General features: G+C 32.3%; 1 protein-coding gene across 1 annotated transcript in view; it reads left to right on the top strand.

Moving 5' to 3' along the window:
- The window catches only part of Caf1-105 (chromatin assembly factor 1, p105 subunit), a 28,158-nt gene extending 3,230 nt beyond the window's left edge, over window positions 1–24,928 (top strand). Inside the window, exons 2-7 of the mRNA XM_075360029.1 lie at window positions 58–190; window positions 3,706–3,918; window positions 8,975–9,071; window positions 12,396–12,650; window positions 18,004–18,231; window positions 23,691–24,928. Coding sequence (XP_075216144.1) covers window positions 58–190; window positions 3,706–3,918; window positions 8,975–9,071; window positions 12,396–12,650; window positions 18,004–18,231; window positions 23,691–24,624 — 1,860 coding nt within the window. The 3' untranslated portion in view covers window positions 24,625–24,928. The remainder of the gene's footprint in view (window positions 1–57; window positions 191–3,705; window positions 3,919–8,974; window positions 9,072–12,395; window positions 12,651–18,003; window positions 18,232–23,690) is intronic.
- The last annotated feature ends 210 nt before the right edge of the window (window positions 24,929–25,138 follow it).

Genomic DNA, 25,138 nt, shown 5'->3' with positions numbered 1-25,138 from the left:
TATTTGAAGTTTGATTATTGAAATGTACATTTTTGGTTGTATATGTTTTTTTTACAGATATGGCACCTAACAGACCAAGTATCTGGGATTTCTTCTTTAGAGTGTGTTTCAGATTTAACTCGGCATCAGAAAGCTGTAAATGTTGTTCGCTTCTCACCTTCAGGAAATTTTCTTGCTTCTGGAGATGATGGTAAGCTTAAGTAGTTAAAATCATTATTGCATTAGAAAAGTTAGTTGAATTAGTGATTTTTTTTTTTTAAGTAGGAATTTTGATCTTGTTTTTAATGATTATTCCCATGTTTGAATTTTCATCTACACAGTACATAACTTTTCTTTATTCTATTGGTAAAGTTTTAAATTATAAAATCATATAATAATAATTTTTTTTTTATATTAAAAATTATATGAGCATTTTGTTGTTTTCAAGAGCTCTTATCAACATGATTTAAAAGCTCAAAAAATGGGATCTTTTCTGTTAAGTGGCAGCATTTGCATTTTGTTGGTAATAGTGTAAACGTGCCTTGGTATGGGAGGGAACTAATTAGTAGGCACATGGCATGTCATTACTGCCATGCCACCACCATGCCATAATTAATTTATTTATAATATTCCATTCCTCAGAAATCATTCATGTTAGTAAAAACCTCCATTCATTGTTGTCATTATTTTTATTAAAAAAATAGTTTTTATTGGCTAAAATGAATTTACTGCAGGTAATTGACTGGTCAGATTCATAATAATGAAACAGCATTCAATTTTTGCAAAACAAATACGTTCTACACAATCTACGCTTATCTGCTGATGGGCATGAAATGAAATTATACACTCAAAGGATAAAAAGGTATCTGAAATGATTCTTCAATGTGTGCAGAATTTATGCTGCTCAAATAAATTATTCTTCATATTTTATGTATTATTTTATATTATTACTGTTCTGTGTGCCTATATTATTTTTAGTTCCTCTGTTTTTTTTTTTTTTTTTGTATTTCTGTTGTGTAATTTTGTATAGTGTACGTTGATTATTGTTGTATAGTGTATGTTTATTATTAAATAAAATTAAAAATACCAGTCTCTAAAATCTTTTTTTCGAATAAAGAAAGCATAACGTTGAAATCAATCGAATACTGAATTAAAATTGCTTTGACAATAATCTGGCATCGCTGAGTTGTGGCCAGTGGACCAGTCATTTTAGTGTTGCCAGCAATATGCAACAATGATTTCATTCCAGCTTATACTGAGACGCAAAGGCTGCCACTTAACAGAAAAGGCCCAACAAATGAACTAGTAGTGTGACAGTGTTTGATGTAAAAAATGTTATGTTAAAAATATTTTTCTACATCAAATATTTTTATTTGGTGTAAAAATATTTATTTAATACAAACTTTTGATTTTCCTAGAAAACTTTTATTTTTAATTGTTAGCATGTAATACTAACAGTAACTTAATTTAACAAATGTTTTGGCTGTTCCTGGGTTTCAGATTAGTAATGATGTATAAACATTTCATCAACTCTTATGAAATGGTGTAAAAATTCCTTTCAGTTACTCTGATACAGCCCCAAAAACAAAGCTTATAAATGTTTATTCGTTTACGCTTTTGATCATTTGTGAGCAAATTCAACACCCATATTGTGGAAATTTTTTTGCATCTGTAAATATGATGCACCTGTTGATTTGTGATGTCTGTTATATTAGCTATCTCACTTTTTTCAATCTTCTATTCTCCATCACCATATTATAATTTTTTTCAATTTTCTCTGCAGAAACTTGGTGTGTGCTCCTAGCAGAGATGTGGAAAACTAAGAAAAACCTCAGCAATGTACTCATCTTAACTTTGTGTAGACCTATCAAATATCCCTTACACAAGATTATTAAGAAATCCTGATTATGGGACTTTTGTAAGATACACCTTAAATATTTACAAAAAATACAATTATAATTTGCGCTGAAGAACATATAATTTACAAGTAATAAATATTTATTTTTTATTTAAATTGTTTTGGTTATGCAAGAATATGACACATTTTCTGTACTAAAGGAACAAAGAACAGATCATAAAGAACAAAAGGATTGTTCTTATGAACTGTTTCATCTTCTCAATCTTTTCAGATTGAGAAGTATTGGATAAAAACAATATAAAACAAAAATTAATCCAACTGAATGTTAATTAAGATAAGGAAAATTAATTTTCCTTACTGAATGTTAAAACTGTACAGGACTTATGTAAAATTCATGTATTTTATATTTCATGGGCACACAGCACTACCAATTTTAACATGGAATATGTTATTGAATGGGAGCTTTCTGGTCAACACCTCTGAAGATTTTTATTTCCACTTGCTTGGTTTCACTTGTACCAATTCTCATATCTCGTCAGAACTTTTTTAAAGAAGTTCTTGATAATTTAAAAATTGATACTTCAAATTGTGGCACATTAACATGATTTTTTTTTGTCTCTGAAAGCCTAGTATAAATTTTGTAGTAATACATTTCATGTTCAAGTCTTGTGTTAAAATTTATAAAATTAATAAAGTTCACTGTCGTGAACTCCAATATGCTCAAATCAATTCAAAAAGTTTTCAGTTGTCCTACAAATAATCTTCAGATTGCATGGCATATTTCTCTGCAAGACTATTGTCATTATGATTTTGAAAAATGACTTGGGTCCCAGTTGGCCTGTATGTGATATTTCCCCCATTCAAAACATGAAAACCTTGTGTTTTTCTTAAAGCTGTCTCCTTAAAAGCATCGCTACTGTTTCAGTGGTCATTTTCCTTAATAGATAAGAAGCGTTCATGCAGACTGTTCTTTATAATCAGCCATTACAAAATCAACACATTTTCAATCACCAAGGTGCTATATTTTATGAGCCACTCAGGCAAGACTGCTAGGTAGATGGGAGCAAGATTGTCTGCCAAATACAATTCTTATTTTTGGGTTACATCTTTATGTGTGTGTGTGTGTATGTGTATGCATGCGTGTTTTTTAAATATTCAAATAATTAAGTAGCATTCTGACCACTGCTAATAAAATTTAATATTATATGAAATATAAACTACCAAAACACAGTAATTAGGTTAGTTAAGTTTACCTTATTAATTTCTAATATCTGGTTTTCACAGTATCCCACATTTTCAGTTTGTATTAAATTCTACATTTAAACTTATTCTTTTTAATGATTTGCCTTTTTTACCAAAATAGAAAATATAATTTCGGAAAAAATTAACTAATCATTAAAAATAATAAGTTTTAATGTAAAATATAGAATTTAATATCAGCTGAAGGGGTGGGATACCATGAAAACCGGTTATTGGAAATTAATAATGTATGTTTGACTTATTCAATTACTGTGTTTTGGTGGTTTATATTTGATACAATATTAAATAAAGAAAAATAAAATAGATTAAAAATAAATAAATATATGCATTTTATATATGGATATATATTCACGCACATGCACATGTGTTTGATAGTATTAACTAAAAGAAAGATGTAGATGGAGTATTGTTTCATTTATTTACATCAGGTATTTCTTTGATATCTAATACGTTTTTTATGAGAGATAAAGAACTCTATCCAGAATCTCACTTTGATTTTAATATTTTTTTATATAATCCATTTTTCTTCTGTTATTTTTAATACTTTGCTAATTATTAAAAAATATATTTATGCACAATTAACATTTGTTCATCCTTTTTTGTTTTAGAGTCTGCTATAATTTTATGGAAACAGAAAACTGATCAAGATCCTGTAGAATTTCCAGGAGAAGAAGAAGTTAAAAATCAAGAACAGTGGTTAGTTGTTAAAATTTTAAGAGGACATCTTGAAGATATTTATGACTTATCATGGTCAGCTGATGAACAGCATATAATATCTGGATCAGTTGATAATACTGCTATCATTTGGGATGTTAAAAAGGGTACATGTAATTTATTTTTCATTTATTTACAATATAAGTTATCTCATTTTTAATCACAGAAAACACATGAGTTTCTCAATTTAATCCAAGTATTTAAAAAAAAATTATTTATTTTATTATCTACAAGCCTTACTTTTCACCTTATGTACCATGTTAAAGATTTTTGTGGAAGAAGTTACTTTGGTGGCCATATTGCAAATACCTTTTTTTTTCAAATAACTTAAAAGATATTGTAACAAAAAAACTATCTTGTCCAGGAAGTTGATTGGAAGATTTTTTTTCACTTAGTGTTGGATTGTTATGATAAATATATAAATTTGAATCATACTGTAATTCAAACTATTTTTGGATTAAAAGTCAAGAAAATCAGTTGAGAAAAATAATTTGTTAAAAATAACATTCATTTCTGTTTTACAGAAGGCACTTTATTACATAGTTTCTTTGAATTGATTTTCTTATTTTTTTCGAAGGTGCTCTTGACTCTGTGTTTTTGCATTTAGCTAGTAGTTTCTGTAGGTCTTTCCATATTTGAAATAAAATAAAATTGTGGATTAAAAAAAATGATTTGAATAAAAAGTTGTTTTTTTTTGACTTCAGTCATTTGACTGGTTTGATGGAGCTCTCCAAGGTTCCCTATCAAGTGCCAGTAATTTCATTTTGGTATACATCCTACATCCCTAACAATATGTTTTACATATTCCAAACATTGCCTGCCTACTCAATTTTTCCCATCTACCTGTCCCAATATCAAAGTTGCTATTCCAGGATGCTTTAGAATGTGGCCTATGTCTGTCTCTTATTTTAACTATATTATTCCAAATATGGAAATATTTGGAATATTTCTTCATCAATTTGCCACAACACCTTTTCATTTATCACTTTATCCACCCATCTGATTTTTAAAATTCTTCTAAACCACATTTCAAAAGCTTCTAATTTTTTCTTCTCAGGTACTCCAATCATTCAAGTTTCACTTCCATAAAAACCTACGCTCCAAACTTATACTTTCAAAAAAATTTTCAAAAATTAATGTTTAAATTAATTTTTGATGTAAGAAAATTATATTTCTGACTGAAAGCTCGTTTCAATTTCGCCTGTGTTGTTTGGCATTTTATATCGCTACTGCTTCATCCATCTTTAGTAATTCTACTTCCCAAATAAAATTCTTCTACCTCCATAATCTTTTCTCCTCCTATTTTCACATTCATTGGTCCATCTTTGGTATTTCTAATACATTTCATTACTTTTGTTTTGTACTTGTTTATTTTCATGCGATAGTTCTTGCATAGGACTTCATCTATGGCAGTCATTGTTTCTTCTAAATCCTTTTTACTCTCGGCTTGAATTACTATATCATCAGCAAATCGTAGCATCTTTATCTTTTCACCTTGTACTGTTACTCCGAATCTAAATTGTTCTTTAACATCATTAACTGCTATTTCCATGTAAAGATTAAAAAGTAATGGGGATAGGAAACATCCTTGTCGGACTCCCTTTCTTATTACGGCTTCTTTCTTATGTTCTTCAATTATTACTGTTGCAGGTTGGTTCCTGTAAATGGTAGCAATTGTTCTTCTATCTCCATACTTGAACCCTAAATTTTTTAAAATGCTATTCCAGTTGACATTTTCAAATACCTTTTCTAAGTCAATAAATGCCATGTATTTTGGTTTGTTTACTTTAATCTTCTTTCTACTATTAATCTGAGTGCTAAAATTGCTTCCCTTGTCCTGAAATCAAATTGGTCTTCTAACACTTCTTCCACTCTCCTCTGAATTCTTTACAAAATTCTAGTTTAGATTTTTGATGCTTGAGTAGTTAATCTAATTATTCTGTATTTGTTCATTATACTGATTGTATCTGCTCCTGCTTTCTATGGTATCATGACTTAAACACTCTTTTTGAAGTCTGATGGAATTTCCCCTTTTTCGTAAATATTAATGTACCAGTTTGTATAATCTATCTATCGCTTCCTCACCTGCATTCCACAGTAATTTGCAGGTATTTTGTCTATTGTAGGAGTCTTTCTGCGATTCAGATCTTTTAATGGTCTCTTAATTTCAGATTTCAGTATTATTTCTCCCGTTTCATCCTCTTCCTCTATAACACCATTTTCTAATTAATTTCCTACATATAATTTTTCAATATATTCCACCCGCCTATTGACCTTTCCTTTCGAATTATAAATCGGCGTACTATCTTTGTTTAATACATTAGATATTAATTTATGTACCACAAAATTTTCCTTAACTTTCTGTATGCTTTGTCTATTTTACCAATGATCATTTCTCTTTCCACTTCTGTACACTTTTCTTTAATCCACTCTTGTTTTGGTAGTTTGCACTTTCTGTTTATAATATTTCTTAACTGTCGATAGTTCCATTCTTTTTTCATTGCTAGAATTCTTATATTTCCTACGTTCATCCATCATCTGCAATATATCAACTGATGTCCAAGGTTTTCTACCAGTTCTCTTTGTTCCGCCTAAGTTTGCTTCTGCTGATTTAAGAATTTCCTTTTTAACATTCTCCCATTCTTCTTCTACATTTTCTATCTTTTTTACTCAGACCTCTTCGATGTCCTCCTCAAAAATCTTCTTTACCTCTTCTTCATCAAGCTTCTCTAAACTCCACTGATTCATCTAATACCTTTTCTTCAGGTTTTTAAACCCCAATCTACATTTCATTATTACTAAATTATGGTCGCTATCAATGTCTGCTCCAGGATAAGCTTTGCAGTCAATTAGTTGATTTCTGAATCTTTGCTCAACCATGATATAATCTATCTGATACATTGCACTATCACCAGGCTTTTTCCATGTGTATATTCTTCTATTATGATTTTTAAACTGGGTGTTGGCAATTACTAAATTATACTTGGTGCAAAACTCTATAAGTCGGCCCCCTCTTTCATTCCTTTTGCCCAGCCCATATTCACCCATTTCCTTCCTTGCCTTTTCCAATGCTTGCATTCCAATCTCCAACTATTATTAAATCTTCATTACCTTTTATGTGTTTATTTGCTTTGTCAATTTCTTCACCTCACCTACTTTACCTCATTATCTTCATCGTCATGGCCACTTGTAGGCATATAGACTTTAACAATTGTTATCGGCTTAGGTTTTGATTTTATTCTTATTACATTGATTCTGTCACTATGCATTTTGAAATTCTTTACTCTCTTCCTTATCTTCTTGTTCAGTATGAAACCATTCCTGCCTGCCATTTATTTGAACCTGTGTTAATTATTGTAAAATCACCTGACCAAAAGTCGTTTTCCTCTTTCCACTGAACCTCGCTAATTCCTACTACATCTACATTTAATCTATCCATTTCCCTCTTAAATTTTTTAATCTATCAACTTTTTTTAGATTTTTAACATTTCACGCTCTGACTCTTGGAATCAATTGGTTTTTAATTTTCTGGTGATCTCTTCCTTAGTAGTTCCCACCCAGAGATCCGAAGGGGGGACTAGTTTACCTCTGGAATATTTTACCAAGGAAGGCGCCTCCATCTTTGTTATGACAGAGAGTTACAGTTTCTTGGAAAAAAAGCAGCTGTAGTTTTCCATTGCTTTCAGCTGCGCAGTACTCAGAAGATTGAGTGGTGTTGATGTGGCGTTTAAATCGTCCTGACTTTTAAATCGCGTTAAAGGCGTTTAAATCGCCTTTAACAACTACTGAAAGAGCTGCTGCCTGCTCAGGAATCATTCCTTAGTCTGGCACTCAACAGATACTTCTCTCATATGGATGCACCTTTAGTCCAGCTACTCTGTATCATTGAGCACTTAAGTCTCCTCACTATCGGCAAGGTCTCATGATTCATAGGGCGAGTAATAATTATTAATAAATCAATATATTTAAATGAAAAAAAATTAAAAAAAAGAAAAGAAGATGAAGTCTTAATTCAAACTGATGTGCCTTCCTGTGTGAGATCTAAATATTTCATTAATTAAAATTTTATTTGGCTATAACTGGAACCAATGGTAAGTACCACATTGATTTTCAATGAGGCCTTATTACTGTAAGTCTAAACTTCAAACTTTTGGATTTTGGCCTTTTTTGGATACTTTTGGTTTACTTGATTGCAATCAAAAGGGGAGGTGCACAACTAGATGTTACAATAGTCCTAAATCCAAAATTTTAACATATTACAGCTAATCGGTTTTTAGTTATGCGAGATACATACGTATGTATATACATACAGGCATCATGCCGAAACTAGTCAAAATGGATATTTCCATTGAAATCTGAAAACCAAAATTATTCGCGATCGCAATACTTCCTTTATTTTGTATAAGGAAATAAAAAACAAACAAAACAACTAGTAGAACTGGTGGAAGTTCTCCAAAGAAAGTAAAAGTTGTTTCTGCTAGAAAGGTAATGAAATTTATTTTCTTGGTTGCAAAGGCATAATAATTATTGATTATCTTTAAAAGAAAAAATGATTATAGAAAATTATTATCCTTTACTATTAGATTGTAATTACAATATGAAATATATAATATTATAAATATTATAATACAATGAGATATGTACTGTAAAAAGAAAAGTGTACTCTAAAATGATTTAATTTTAAAGCAATCAGGATTATCCTGTGTAATACTATAAATTGTATCAATTTTCTTAGGAGCTTCCCTATGGGTTTATCTTCCTCTAATTTATGCCTTTGTCTCTTTAGTAGGTCTGAAAATTGGACTAGTTTGAGTGAAAATATCAGATTGAAACTAACTGCCTTCAAGACGAAGAGGCAGTTTTTTGGTTGAGGGATAGCTAAATTTAGCTATTTATTTGGATTTGTTGTGGACAACCTCACATGAAAATATTCTCAGAGATTGTTTTTATTCATGGGTTGTATAAAGGGCATAACAAGTTGTTAGATTTTAAGTGGTTAAAATGAATCTATTTGTGTAGTGTAACCTTAAGCTATGTATAATTTAAATATTTTATTACCAGTTTTAAAAATCCTTGTTTTCTAGTTGTGTGGTACATACTTTAAGGACAATAATTCTATTCAATTAAATAAAATTCTGATAAATGAATTGTGTTTTATTTTAGGTCACATGAAGGCAATATTAAGAGACCATAAGAGTTTTGTTCAGGGTGTTGCATGGGATCCTGCTGGCCAACTATTGGCTACTCTTAGTAGTGACAGGTATATATAATATATATATATATATATATATATTTTTTTGGTCTTATTTAGCTGATTTCCTATAGATTTGAGAATCAATTTTTATATAAATTTATAAGTTTGCATTGATCTTGTCATTAATTAAAATTTTTCATGGGTGATTTTGGTTTGTAGTTATCAGTTGTAACATGGTGACCATATCATTGTATGTAAATTTACTTTTAATAATTATTAAAAAGGCATTCATGTACTGAAATAGCAAGATTTTTGTATAAACTTAACTGTTTATGTGACAGGCTTTTTGAATCTCATGGATTCATCATTAGTTTTAAAATACTATCAGATAATAATTCATTAAATTAGTCACTATGTAATGATGGTTTATAACCATCATTATATATAAAAATTGATGGTAGTTAAAAGTTGTTCATGACAATTATCAATTTTTACTTGTAATGATTGTAACGCTTTACTTGTCAGTATTTTATATCTGACTGTGCTTCATAAAGGTTTTTTTATATAAATTGATAAGTTTATTTTCAGAAGTGTTCTGGTTGAAGTCTTAATAAATCGGAAAAACAAACTGCATGTTACCTCAAATTGTTAACATTAATTAGACCTCTTGTATTCTTCACCAAGCCAATTAGTTTAATGATTGACAATTAAAGTGCAAAAGTTCTTGTTTAAAAATAATTATCCAGCCTGCTAGAAACTTAGTCATATATCAGTGACAGCCAATGAATAAAAAGTAGTGCTGTATGTTATTTATTTTTAAATGTAAAATCTTATCAAACAATTTTGAAATCACTTCTGGTAGTCAAATACTGTAAAAAAAAGAGTGGATATGTAAATAAAGCCATGAGGAGGATTGGATTGCAATAGTCTGGTTTGAATGATGTATTGCTAAAATAGAAAGCAATGTTAGTTCTAGATAAATATTGGGGTCATCTGTAGTGTATGTAATATCTGAAGGCGAGTCTGTAGTATGCTATGGTATCACCTCTACTGCTCTTTTCGTCACTCAGTGACCTCTCATTCCAGCAGCCATAATAGTATATTCCAAAAGTCAAATCAGTTAATTTGCAATGACTTGCAGCATATCTTATTATATCAGTATTATAGTAACAAAATATGTTGTAATAATTTGTTGTTGCAAATAAAATAATCTATGCCTAATATTTTGTTCAAGGTGTAAATGAAGTAATTTATTTATTTATTCTTGAAAGTATGTTTTTTTTTTTCAAGTGTGAAACTAAGGTTTTGCTATAAATAAACAGTAACAATGACGTAATACAAAAGTATATGAAATGAGTTGTTTGTTTATTTATTATAGGTTATAATGTTATGATTTTCTTTGACATGGTGTAGTTATGTACAAAAACTATTCTTAAATAGCACGTACGTATTACTTTTGTGACCAACCAGTGGCACGTGTTCCACATGCTGAGTTATAAGCATGGAGTAGAGGAGGCAAGTAGAGGCAGCTTGTAGAGAGGAGCAACCTTCAGATTTTACTTATACTATAGTTGATAATGTTAATAACAAATTATCATTAAAGATAATATATAGCTATAATTCCTGTAAGTGGAAGATAAAATACACACCAATTTTGATGGAGGGTGAGGAGTGTACAAATATAAACAAAAAAAGTAAACCTACAATGAAATTGATTCAAGATTGTGAGGAAGGTATGTTGAGTGATGGGTTTGTCAGTATGGTAACAAATAAAGATATACTGTTACTGATTTAATGTGGTTGAAATCACTCATGTCCAGTGTCAGCATATTTTGTGCTGTCGTGTATCTGCATTAATCATTACTTGATAATTTGATTCATTAAATTCTATGTTTTATGTTGATTCAAAATACAGTGAAGGATTGATGCCTTATTATTTTTTTTTTTTTTATTAGCCTAAATAGCATAAATCTTTGATCATACACAATGAAATCTCTGTTTGCTAATTCTTTATTTTTTATGCATTTTTAGTTTTGTTTTTTTGTAGTTTTGTAATATAATAGTAGGTTAGATTGTTACTGGTTATTAGTTCAATGAAAATAATGAGATATAACTAACTTACTATGTAAAAAAATATGTAAATTTGTCATAAATATAATTCTGATTTTACTATAAACTTTATAATTGCTAATAAAGATTAAATCCAAATTAACACATGATTTTATCACTGAGGTAATAATTAAAAAAATCAGTAATTAACTTTTTACAAGAATTATTTACTTATAATATTTACAAAAGGAAACTGGCTTACACTTTTTTCAATAAATAATGTCACCTTGTTCCATGTTCACAATGAGCTTGCTTAACTGCAAATAAGAACACTGTCCCAAAGTGGAATATCTTCGTGACACACTCTTTGCTTGTATAATTTACTATTACCGCACACACTGTTAGAAATTTATTGCATCCTTGTCGCTCAATGGTCTTCAACTGTATTTATACCTCTGCACCTAAAGCTTGATCTGTCATAACAGTAACCAAGCCACCCTTTAGTTCATTAATTTTAATGGTTTTTATTGTTTGAACCTTCCACACTATTCTAGAGATCCTTTCTACTACTCTGTTGGCGTTCCTGGATTTTTATTTTTAATCTATTTATCAATTTACATACTTCATTTTCTCTCTTTCTAATTCTCACACTTATCATTACTAGTAGCCTCTCTACCCATTACAGTATTAACTGTTATAAAAATGTTATACCGCTGACATTTTTAAGAATGTTAAAGCTATTATAAAAATTTATAGAAAAACCCATTACTTTTTTTTGTTTTGTTACTTTCTTTTTTTATTCTTTCAATTCGCATTAATTCACATGTGATACTATTCAGTGAAATAGAACATTTTTTAAATCAAATACTGAATTGTTGGGATATTTCAAATGTAATCCTATAAATTAAATGTTATCTAGCGATCCCAATAAAATATGAAAATGATTCAAAATTTATTTGATGTTTATTCGTTTAAAAAATTTAAAAACTAAGTAATGAAAGAAAATTACTTAAATTAAGACTGCATATCTGGAATATTTGATTAATTTCCACTGTAGAAGTTACAGTTATTACTAACAAATATTACCTGTAACAAATAATTTAATTGAATACTAAAGTAGCTTTAAAATTTATGTCATAGTCTCAAGTTATAAAAATTCTGACAAGTATAGAATATTTAGATTTTTCATTTTCATAAATTATTAAAAAAAAAGTACACAATACTAATAATACATTATTGTATTATATATTATTATATATTTGCAAAGATCAAATTATATTAAGTTGATCTTTCTTTTCTTAATTTTAAATGATTAATCTCTTTTATTTAATTTTTTTGCAGGATATGTAGAATTTTTAATGCCACAACGCAAAGAATAGTTAGCAGAATAGGAAAAGCTATAATTCCTGGATCTAAAACTGTTACTAAGCAAGCTCATCTTTTCCATGATGACACAATGAAATCATTTTTTCGTCGCCTTTGCTTTTCACCATGTGGTAGCTTATTAATTGCACCTGCAGGTGTGATTGAACCTCAGGAACCCGGACAGAAAGCTATTAATGCTACTCTTATCTTCACTAGAAATTTACTTTCAAGGTGTGCAATTAATAATTTTTGATTTGGTATGTAGTTTTAATGGTTGTGAATTACATTTTGTTGATTAGTTATTAAGATATTTATGTTTCTGATTCGTTCTAATTATCCATAATTTCTTTTCTCAAGAATATTCTGTTTTACTCTATTGATTTCCATAGCGGAATGGTAGCGATCTACCTTTCATTTAGAGCAATGTTTCTCAACCTGGGACTCATGGTGATATGAAAGGGGGTGCTAAATTAGCCTACAACTTTACATAAAAACAATAATTAAATCATTTTATGAGAAAAAATTATTTATTATAAACATTTTACTTACATTTATAACAACCCAAGTAAAGAAAATAAATTGATGAGAACATTAAAAGTTTCTCCATACATGGATCTATGTTAGAAACACACAAATTGTTTTCAAGTGATAAAAGACGATTCCTACATTTACCTTTTAGCGCAGTCATAAATAAAAAACTCTTTTCACAGGGGTAGGATGTGGCAAAAGGGATTAATATTTTCAGAGCTTCTGGGACTAAATTTCCATAATCACTAATGAGTAACCCAAAACGTATCTAAATCTTCAGATGTGAGTTGTAACATTAGTTTTAATGAGTTGTAATAGCGTTTTCACATATCCATTTTGCATAAGAATCTAATTGAAAAAAAATTAGTTGTATCATTTGACGACACTAAAAAAACCGAAACCTCAATTACTATTATTTTCAATGAAACTACACTTTCAAAAACTTAAATAAAAGGTACCAGATGCATGATTTACAGTCGAAACTAAATTGATCTGCAATCCCTTACACCTCTTTTATACTGCTGAGAACACGATGTGAACACGATGCATGTTCAATGCAACAATGCATGTTCGTTTGAACACAAACATATATGCATGTTCGAACACAAACATATATGCATGTTCGAACATGACACTCTTACAGGAAATATTATACAAGCATATGAAATTACAGGGAGTATGTGCACATGCTCCTTGTAATTTACAGGTGCTAACTTGTTAGCACCTGTAAATTGCTCATGTTTGTACACATGCATACATACATGTTCATACCTCTCGCTGTAATCGCAGCTGAATATTTTTAACTAGGCTTCATTAGGCTGGGGTTGAGAGGTTGTGAAATATTTATTATACATTTTTTTTTACTTTTTAGAGGACGTAGAGCTAAAAAGGTTGAGAATCAGTGTTTTAGAGATTTCAATTCAAGTCATGATCAGAATCATTTTTTCACATGGTTGTGAAAAAATCTAAGAAACAACAAAAAACAAAATTTTTGTTTTACATACTTTATTGTAAAAAGCAGGTATTATTCAAATATACAATAATTTAGCCACAATAAAAAAATTAAAATTTTTTGTTGAACAATTTATGCACTTCTTTGAATTTTGTTTGGATAGATCGCTTATATATTTAAAAAGATGTATGCTTTCCTAATGTTGTATTGGGGCAGTTTTTAAATTATTAATTACACAAAGGTTTCTCAGTGGAATTTGATCATTTGTTAATATGAAATGAAAATTTTTTATCATCACCTATTTCATATTCAGAGAATTCAGAGAGAACCATGTTTTCCCCGTTTTTGATGTCATCTTCATATTCTTTTCGCACCACACAATCTCATTTATTATTTGTTAGTTCTTATTTTCATTATGTTTAACGTAATTTCTTCTGTGCCTTTCACAAACCTTTAATATGCAAACATTTAGAAAAAAATTTGTTCAACTCAGTACTTTATCAGTTACCATGAGTACTGAGTCCTTTTGTTGACTTCAGCTTCTTAGAATTTCAGTCCTTTCTTTGTTACCTTCTGGCACAGACTGAGAAGTGGCATTGACTGTTAATAGACTTAGCCTCTAACAAATGTCAACAACTTGCAGTGTAACACCCAACACTGTTTAGCTATCAAGGTCAACAGGAACTGGTTTATTAAATGACTTCTCATTAGCATTTTACTTACTTATAATTATTATTATACAAAATTGTAATTAGTAGTTTATTTATTTATATGAATTGATATATGACAAGATTTTTTTTATTAACATAAAATACAATTCATTTTAGTTAGGGAATAGATTTTTTACATGATACAAAAAATAATGACAGTGCACTGGTATTCATTCTGCTGTACAAATAGTAAAAATGTGCTATTTAAACTGCAGAAATGTTTAATTTTAGTTATTTTTCAAGCATATAGAATATCTTTAAAAGGTTAATATTGTAGTTGATTACAGTATTCCAATAATTACAGATACTGTTTGATTATCTTCACAATAAACATTATCTTGCAGGAATATTAGATGTGATTAATTTAATGTACACTAATAGCAAGCATATATAGTAATGTGAATAAATGTCATTAATGAATAATCTCATTAATTTACGAAAGAGAATTTAATTACTGAACAATATTTTTAAAAATCTGATGACAAGAATTAGATTGAAGTGAAGTTTACTAAAAATAAACATAACTTAATATTTTTATGGATTAGATAGTATGGTATCTTAAATAGATGCCATACTCATACCTCACGTTATATCTTGCCGTTAATAAAATGAACAAAATACCATAAATTGCAGCAAATCTAATGTATTGGCAGAAAAAGTGTATTGCAGAAGGGTTGGTATTAATATGTCACAATATGTATTCATATTAATGAATGTGTCACATTAAGATATGAAATCTGTAAAGCATTATTGTTATATTTCTTTAGATTATTATTAATGTCATGTTGGTTGGAGGAGAACTTATTAATTATTATGCTTTTACGACCAACATGGGACCACTTAAGTCAATTTTAGTCGGATCTTTTCTGAGAAAAGCGTGTTATTTTACTCTTCCGAGCTGCCCAGTATTTCTTCATCCGTTCAGATCTTGCTTTCTTTTCTTCATCCGTAAACACCCTCTTCGTTGTATTTTGTCATTTGTCTGTCTTTTATTTAAATCTAATGCTTTTGTCTTTTAGCTTTGTAATTTTTCCAGTTTTATTCTGTAGGTCAGTCAGGGAAATTCCCAATTCTTTCATATCTTCTCTATCTAATTTCTTTGATCCATCCTACTTTTAGCTTTTGGAACCAGAGCTTTTCAATGATATTTCTTGACAGTCTTGTTTCCGGTGTCCTTATGAGATGACCAAAGAAAGAGATTCTTTTTTTCCGCATAGTATCAGTAACAGGCTCTATTTCTCGATACATCACCTCATTTGGCACAATCCACCATTGGCCTTCTTTTTGGTGTTTTTTATTGATACACGTTCTGACAATTCTCCTCTCTATTTTCAGAATTTTATCAATTCGGTTTTTCTGAGTGATTTTGAAAAGGGTCTCGCTTCCATAGGTGACTTCTGGCTGAACTACAGTTTTATAATGTTTAAGTTTTGTTTTAGCAGAAAGGCATTTTTTGTATATGTTGACCAAGTTAATTTTTGGGGATTTTTTTCATTTAAATTGTATGTTATTATTTCCCCTAGATATTTAAATTGTTTTACTATTTAATTTTCTGATTGTTTACCGTAATGTGCTCTATTACCAGAGGATCTATGGCCATTAGTTCTGTTTTTTCGAAAGAGATATGAAGCCCTATCTTTGGTGCTAGGTTTTGAAGGCTCATGATTTGTGTTTTGGCTTCTTGAATATTATTTGCTAAAAGAGCGAGGTCATCTGCAAATCCTAGGCAATTTAGTGTGATGGAGTTTTTCTTAGTACCCATTTTTATATTTTTGGGATTTATTTCATACCATTTTCTCATGACAAATTCAAGGGCGCAGTTAAAAAGGAGTGGTGAGAGGCCGTCTCCTTGCCTCAATCCAGTTTTTATGTAGAAGGGTTGAGAGAGTTCACCTCTGAATTTCACTCTGGACTGGGTATTGGTTAAAGTTAATTTTATCATGTTTACGAGTTTAGGGTGAAGGCCCAGGTTTCTCAGAATATTCAGCATGGATGGTCGGTGTATATAATCATAGGCCCTTTTAAAGTCGACGAAGGTGATTATTAATAATATAATATAAGTCCATCATAAGTTTTAGGGATATTATTTGCTCTGGGCAACCTCTCCATAGCCTAAATTCCCCTTGGTATTCCCCAAGTTTCAGTTCAAGTTGGTCTTTGCATCGGTTGTATTATTCTCGACAGGATTTTGTATGTGCAATCCAGGAGAGATATGCCTCTGTAGTTTTCCGGATTAGTTTTATCCCCTTTTTTTATGTAATGGATGAATGAGGGCTGTGGTCCAGTGTTCTGGAAGTTTTTCTTCGTTCCATATTTTCACGATGCATAGATGTAGGGATGTTTTGACTGAATAAACTGATGAGTGTTTCCAGAGTTCTGCGAAAAGCTGGTCTTCTCCGCTTGCTTTGTAGTTTTTTATTTCATTTAAGGCTGCGAGAACTTCTTGAATTGTTGGTGGGTTGATATTTACCGGTGAAGTTTTAACTGGAGTTTCAGTGTCAATCTCAAAAAGCTCTGGGGGGTCGTCACAGTTGAGGAGTCTATTTAAGGTTTCTGCCAAAATTTCAGCGTTTTCTTTATTGGTGTGGGCCATATTTCCTTTTTTTCCTCTCAGCATAAGGGTTGGTGGTTCATATCTTTGAAGAGCCTGACCAAAAATTTTATAATAGTCTCGGGAGTTAGTTTTCTTGGAACTTTCTTCTATTTGCTGAATCAAGTTTTTTTGGGCTTGTCGTTTGTTTCCTCTTATAATTTTCTGAGTTATTTTCCTTTGTTTGGTGAATTCACGGTTAGATTCTTCAGTTTTCTGGGTTTGGTGGTTGATCCAAGCCCGGTGTCGGTCTTTGAATGCTTTGTCACATTCTTCATTCCACCATTGGTGTTTTTTTCTTGGGTTTATAGGGGTTATTTCTTTCAGTTGGGATGTCAGTTCTTTTAAATTACTAGTTAATTTGATTTTTTTTTTGTTTCTTCAAAGATGGCATTGTTTATTAATTTATGTGGATCATAAGCTCTTTTGTTTTTAGGTTGGGATTTTTCTTTTTATGTGGGGTGAATTTTATTTTAACTTTAATTAAGTAATGATCCGATCCAGTATCTGTTCCTCTCAAGACTTTTACATTATAAATCTCCTTGTGATAATTCCGGTCCATACAAACATGATTAAGTTGCCATTCCCCATTTTTCCAATCTGGGTGTTTCCAGGTCTTCAATTTGTTTGGTTTTCTCATAAAATGGATTTTGAGATCATATTATGGTTTCTGCCGAATTCGACAAGTCTTCGGCCGTTCTTGTTAGTTTTCTTCTGGGCAGGCCAATAATATTATGTACATTTTTGTTATTTTTTACTAGTAGTATATATTTATTTATTTTTATTTTACTTTTTTTTTAACAGGCCTGTTGCATATTTGCCATCTTACAATCAGTACTCTGTAGCTGTTCGTTGTTGTCCCAAATTATTTACTTTACAAGAATCTGAAGAACCTCCATTGTTTAATTTGCCATACAGAATTGTGTTTGCCATCGCAACTCAGAGTAGTGTTATACTGTATGATACACAACATCTTTGTCCATTTGCTTATATTGCAAATATACATTACACACGTTTAACAGATTTGGCATGGTAAGCATATTTTATTCATATTTTATTTGTTTATATCTTATGTTCTTGTGAGGTGATGATTATCTTGTTATTTATATATAATTTTAATAATGACTAGTGAAATTACAAATTAAAACTACTTCTTTTAGTTATCATCTCACAGTTTCAAAAATTAAGCCTGAAGGAAAAATTACAGGCAGGCACTATCAGAAAAGATTTCATGAGTTAAATATCCTAGAAAATCTAATGATTTGGAAAAGTACTTCGAAGAGATTACAAAAATAATAAATTAAATTTATCTGTTATGGCTGGCCATCTGATAAACAATAAACATTCTGTTTCTGATATTCACAATTTAGAAATATTAGAAATTTTATAAAATAAATTTCATTTTGATAAACCATCAGACAGTGTTTGAGGGAGATGATCTTATAGAAACTTCTATGGATAGTAGCATCGTTTAAATTAGTATATTGTTTTCATTATTTTAGTATTTTTATTTTAAAATTTTTATTACATTATTGCATAATAAAAATATGTAAATATTTCAATCATGACTGAAGATACGGAATCCCGAGAAAGTACTTTAATGAAAAATTAAGGTAAGATAATGTCTATCTCAATATTCTGTACTAGGTGGTTTAGTTAATAGAATTTAAATATATTTACATTATTCATCAAATTTAACCTGCCCATAAATATTGATATCTTTTCTTTATGTTATGTATTCTGTAATTTCAAATTATGGTACTCCTTAAGATGTTCTAGGTGTTGTGAAACCATCAGATTGAATTTTCTATATTGCTTTGAACACGATTTTAAGTAGCAATATATTTTAGGTAATTTACAAATGTCATTTAAATTTTTAATGCCTGAAAAAGATTAAATGTTCCACACTAAAGATGTATTTAGGATTTCTGAAATAAATTTCAACATTTAACAGTTAAATAACTGGTACTTAGTGGACCCAATAAGGTAATTTTTTTTTTTTTTGAGTGAGAAACCCCATTTACGAGTGAAGTGTCGAGCTTGTTAACAGGTTCCGCAAGATGTTAAAGAGTGTGTATGTATGTGTGCCTACACCTTACCGACTAAACCTCCTATATCACTGGTTCTCCCATCCTTGGGCCCGGACCTGCAATTAAGCAATACTCAGCCCTGGGAGGTGCCTTTGAGCTCGGGGATCCAGAGTCCCTGTGCATCATCATTATTGTCCATCCATACAAGCGCAGACAGATGACAGGAAGCTGTCCTTCACCCCCTTTGCTCTCAGGTCCAAGTCTTTACCTCAACTGAGGGCTTTTACCGCAGTTAATCTGACATCAACGGCTCTACTTCAGTCACTCTCACGCCAGCATCTTCTTGCTAGCTTTTGACTCCTTAGATTTTAGAGTGTTGTTGACAAACCTCCTAACAGCGTCCCATTTTGAGTAACTCTTTAGTGTATAACTTATATTCTGGGGTCAATCCTTCCAAGCTGAGTTGACGTTTCACATGCGCTCATGTCGCACTCATAAAAAGTGTGTTCAGGAGTGCCCTCGGCTCCATAGTACAGGCTGTCTGGAGCATCCCTCCTGCAGAATCAATAGAGATAGAACACAAACCCGCCATGCCTCGAAAGGAACCTGCCATGCTCAATCCTAGGAATCAGACGTCTTGCTCTGTGTGAGGGGCATCGTCCCACATGCTTGCCATTCCTTCAGGGACAATTTATGGGCATCAGGTTTTGTCATGCCAACATATGTTCTTGGGATTTTTTTGGCACGTAATTGAATGGAGATTGTACCTGCTATCACCTCAATAGCCAGAGTCGATATAGAACGATAGGCAGGTAGCCTTAATACTGCTCATCTCAGGAGGGAGGTGAGCATCCTCACGTTTCTCTTTCTGGTGAAGGCCCCAATCCAGGCAGGCTGTGTGTATAAAATACCGGATATTGCAACTGCTAGGATCAGCTCCCTTTTCCTTTCCCTGGGGCTAAGCAAGTCCCCATCAACCGGCCTAGAGCGAGCATCTTTAATTCAGCTCTCAATGTGACCGCGCACAGGTGAGGTGGGTATTAAAAAGACAAGATTGTTCTAGCCTCATGCTGAGGTATTTGATACACCCTGATGTGATGACCCTCACACCAACTGAGATGACAATTTTCCAGAGTACTCTTCTTCCCACCACAGCCAGGGTGGCTGTTTTGTTGGGAGCAAGACCCATTCCCCCTGCCACTAGCCAACCATTTATATGCCAAACCACATCGTTAGCCATATCTTCCACCTTGTCCTCAGTTCTACCAGCAACTAGCACTGCCAAGTTGTTAGCGTAAACAATAATTTGGGCATCTCCCAGAAGCTCCTGCCTCAAAAGGCTCTCATAGGAGTGGTTCCACAGGAGCAGACCCAACACAGAGCCCTCTGGAACCCTCCAAATATTTCCAGCTCTCTGGGTCTTCCTCAGTGTTGAGGACCACATGTCTATTATGTAAGTAGTTGTTGGTAGTGACAATCAAATATTTGCTGATCTCATGTTCCCGCATTGCGTCTATGACTGACCATGGCAAGCTATTAAAGGCCCCCTTAACGTTGAGGACAACCATCGGTATTTTCCTCACCCACCAGGAGCCCACCGCCCGGTCTTTGGCCCACTCCAGAACTTGACTGATGGCATCAGTGATTGATCTCCCCAGAATGAAACCATATTGGTTGGGGGAGAAACCAACAGCCAATTCCATCTCAGCATAAATACGCTCGGCCAACAGTCGCTTGAATACCTTACCCATATTGAGTACATATAGATCTGAGTTTGAAAGCCTCCACAGCATCAGAACTTGTTTAGGGGATGAGCACCCTTCATATCTGCTTCCACCCCTCTGGAAAGCAACACCTTCGAAGTGCATAGTTCATCATATCAGGGTTCATCCACGGATGAGCTTTAGCGAATCCCCTGACAGCCACAGCCGGGATCGCATCCGGCCCTGGATTTTTTCCAATGTGTATTTTTTGAGCTGCCTAGTGGAGCTCTCCAATTGAGAAGAGAATCTGTTTTCATGGATGCAGTCAATTCTCGCCCAGTCTTGTTCCCTACATGGGAATAGGTCAGCCACTGCTTGAAAGGCTTGTGCCCTGGTCAGCTAAGGGGTCCTACCAAATCTCTGTGATGACCTGGTAAGCTCTCCCCCACGGGTTATCATCAATTTCTTTCAGAACTTGGTGCCAGGGCTCAGCATTTGCCTGCTTAATCGCAGCATTCAGCTCCCTTCTTATATTTTGATATTGTTTCGTCAGCTCGTCGATCAGATGCCCTTGATGGCCTATGACTTGCTGGAGACTTCTAGTATAAATTGCTACCACCCTCAGATTGGCTATTTAGGCCGACACTCTTCTTTGTGCACCCCTGGCGCAGTCTACCTCAATCACACGCCTCACTAAGCGCATCCATCAATCTATCTAGTGTTATTTCTTGAAGGGGAGCAAGCTCCGCGGCTGCCATGCTTATGACCCTCTCTGTTTGAACAGCCATGGGTTTCCAGAGTGGGTCACGCTGAGGACCGATAGGTCTGTTCTGCTGCAAACTGAACATAATTGTTCAGTGATCAGACAAGAATTCATTCTTCAAGATCCTCCAGTACTGTACTCGTGCAACACAACTCAACGTGATTGCCGTTATGTCCAGCACTGAACCACTACCTCTTCTCACAAAGGTTGGGGACTCTTGGGACATTTAAAACCTCCATGTTTGAGGCCCCCAGGACAGAGACCAAATAATAACCCCTCTTAGTTGATCTAACACTGCCCAATTTGGCACATTCCATATTCAGGTGACCTGTTAGCACAACCGGTCCTCTAGAGTTTTTTTATGACCCAATACTGCTTAGGATCTCATTGAAGTCGTCATCACCACAGTTTGGGGAGGCGTATGCTGAAATCATGGTGTACTCAGGCAACGAAGCTGCACCCTGTGTTACACTCCACACGGCATATTTACCCAAGACTTTGCAGCATCTTGATTTTCATCCACAAACCAGACTTTTCCCGACACAATGCGCTGTTGGTCTCAGTGCAGAGGAGAAAATTCACCCCCCACCACCGCAGCCCTCCACACCAAGTCGTGGGTCACTGGATGTCTATTGACATTTAATTGGACACGATTCATCGTTTATGCAGTCAACAGTCATGGGCCTCCATCCAATGCCCCAATTCTCCGCATGCCACACACTTCTGAGGGGCTTTGCATTCAGCACACTTGTGACCACAGTTGTAGGCCCCCACAGTTGTAGCAACAATTGCTGTGGTCCGACCCCCTGCATTGTGCAGACCTGTGGCTGGACTCCCATCATCTGAAGCAGTGTGAATTCTGCTTTATCTCGACCTGGCATAAGTTCCCAGTCGATCACCACCCTCCTGGATGATAAAAGCAGATCGGCCTTCCTGGCAGGCCGATGTTATCTTTACCTTTGTATCTTTCTGCAGGGTCCTCTTGATTGCCTCTCTTTTGTCGTATCCACGTCAAAGTTTTTGATGTGAAGAATGACCAATTTCAACCCCGCTTCCCTGTCCATCAAGGTTACATCTGTGGGTAAAGCAGCCAGCTTACTCTTGAGAATTCCTGGGACTCCCTCCCCTTTCAATTTCACTTCGACCTCCTTCCCTCCCCTCTTTTTAACAGACAAGATCTCCAATGCTATGTCACTGCCCACAGTCTGTTTGACTTGCTTTAGAAGGTCCGTTCTAAAGCAAAGAGGTCCCCTCTTTCTAATTGTTACATACCATTTTGCCAATTTGGGGGCAGGATATCTGTTAAAGAAAAATACAGTGTGTTAATGGAATTTAGGTTCATTATTAGTTTAATCTTATCTCATTTGCTTAATATCTGATGGGCTTTTTGCCATAAATTATATAATTTATTGTAAATGGTAATTTTGTTGTTTTGTAGTATTCTGTGTTCAACTAGATTTTCCCTATGCTATAAATTTGTGAGTTATATGAACTGAACATTTTTCCTGTAAAACTTCATAAATATATACTAATCTCTGTAAAGTCCTACATGGGTTTATTATTCATTGCCTTTATTTACATTTCATATTTAAAATTTGAAAATTTAAAAGTAAACATCTACAGCTTCTTTGTAATAAGTTAAATATTTTTAAATTACATTATATTGTGTTCATAAGTCTCTGGAAATTGAAAATATAAATCGCCATGTTCTTTTTTTTTACAATAAATTGAAGTCCAGTTGTTTGCTTTTATTGCAATTCTTGGTGAATTTTCTTTGTTTTTATTGAAGTTTTGCAAATTTTTATATTAAAATTGTTTAAATTGTAATAAGTTTGCAAATGCCATAAATGGGGGGAAAATTTGAATTTGGTTAAAAAAATATAACTAATATTTTATGTAATGGGATTTTTGTAAATTAAATATAATTATTTATTCTATTGAAGCATATATTGTTTACTGAAATATATTGTAATGATTTTTAATTACTATTTTCAGGTCTAGTGACGGAAAGATTTTGATTGTGTCCTCTACTGATGGATTTTGTTCTGTTATTACATTTTCTGACAATGAATTAGGTAAGGCATATGTTCCAAATGAACTGATCTCTGACAAAACACATTTGAAGGATAAAGATAGTGAACTACAACTAAGTGGGAAATCCGATAGTAATACTAAACAAGAATTAAATGAAAATCAGAATTTAGACAATGAAAAAATTGAGAATAAAACATGTGATGTTGAAAAAAGTGGTAGAATGGATTGTAAAAATGGATTAGTAGATGATGTAAAGAAGATTAAAGAGAACAAAGAACTTAAAAAGTGTTCAGAAAATAGTTCAAAAATGAATGAACCAGCAGTTGATAATGATGATTATTGTTTAATTTTAGAAGAAAGTATTACACATGACATGTCTATTTCTAAGAAACATGGAAAAGCAGCTTCTACTTCTAAGAGTCCTGAGCTGGAATTACAAGAAAAATATAATGAAAAGAAATGTGATCAAAATTCTGATGTAAGTAGTGCAGCTGTGGGTAGTAGTAATAATAATAATGTTTGTTTTCTTAAGTTTACATCTAATAGTGAGGAAATTATTAATAATACAGTTGTGAATACTGAAAAAAATAATCAGATTAAGAGTTCAGATATTGAGTCAGAGGTCTGTCTAGAAAAAATTGATACCTTACAAAAAAAAGAAAAGTCTGATATTGAAATTAACATTCCATTGAATAGTAATGAAATGAATATAAGTAGTAAAACTCCTTCAAAATGTGTTACTACTGCATGTTCAGTCAGCTCACCTGTGCCAACTACAGCAGAAATTTTAAAAAATATAACTCCACCTCATAATGTGACGCCACTTGAACAGCGGAAACCTAAACGAGCTAAATTAATAACATTGTCAAGTCCTAAAAGTAAGAAAAAGTTGTAAAATATATGTATATATTTTTTTATCAAATATTACTTTGTATAAACTGTGCCTGCTGTATATAATATTTTAGTGGTACAGAGTTCAGATTCTATGTTTATTGTACAATCTGGTGAAATGCTGGTTATGTAGTATACCGCATTCAATATTTTTAAATCTTTAAACATACTTTTTCATGCTGATATTTTTTCCCTCATGTTAGTACTTCCTTAGTGCAGTGTTTCTTTATCTGACTAGTTCTATACACTTTTAAGTTAACTGTTTAAAAATTGTTTTAATCTATTCCAGAAAAAATTATATCATTTACTTAATAAATAATATAGTAAAACATAATAAATATGTCAGTTATTCATTACTAACATCATACTATTACTTAAATATTGGTCATATTTATAAAAAATAATATTTCAAAAGGTAGAATATAAACACTTATTGAAAGCAGTACTGATTGCCAATATTCCTTTCAGATCCTACGTGAAATCTAAATTCCTGCGAACTATGACTTAAAGATTTTTAT

The sequence above is a fragment of the Lycorma delicatula genome, chromosome 3 (assembly GCF_047948215.1).
Source record: "Lycorma delicatula isolate Av1 chromosome 3, ASM4794821v1, whole genome shotgun sequence".
In the NCBI taxonomy this organism is placed as follows: Eukaryota; Metazoa; Arthropoda; class Insecta; order Hemiptera; family Fulgoridae; genus Lycorma; species Lycorma delicatula.
This window is presented reverse-complemented; position numbering and strand designations above follow the sequence as displayed.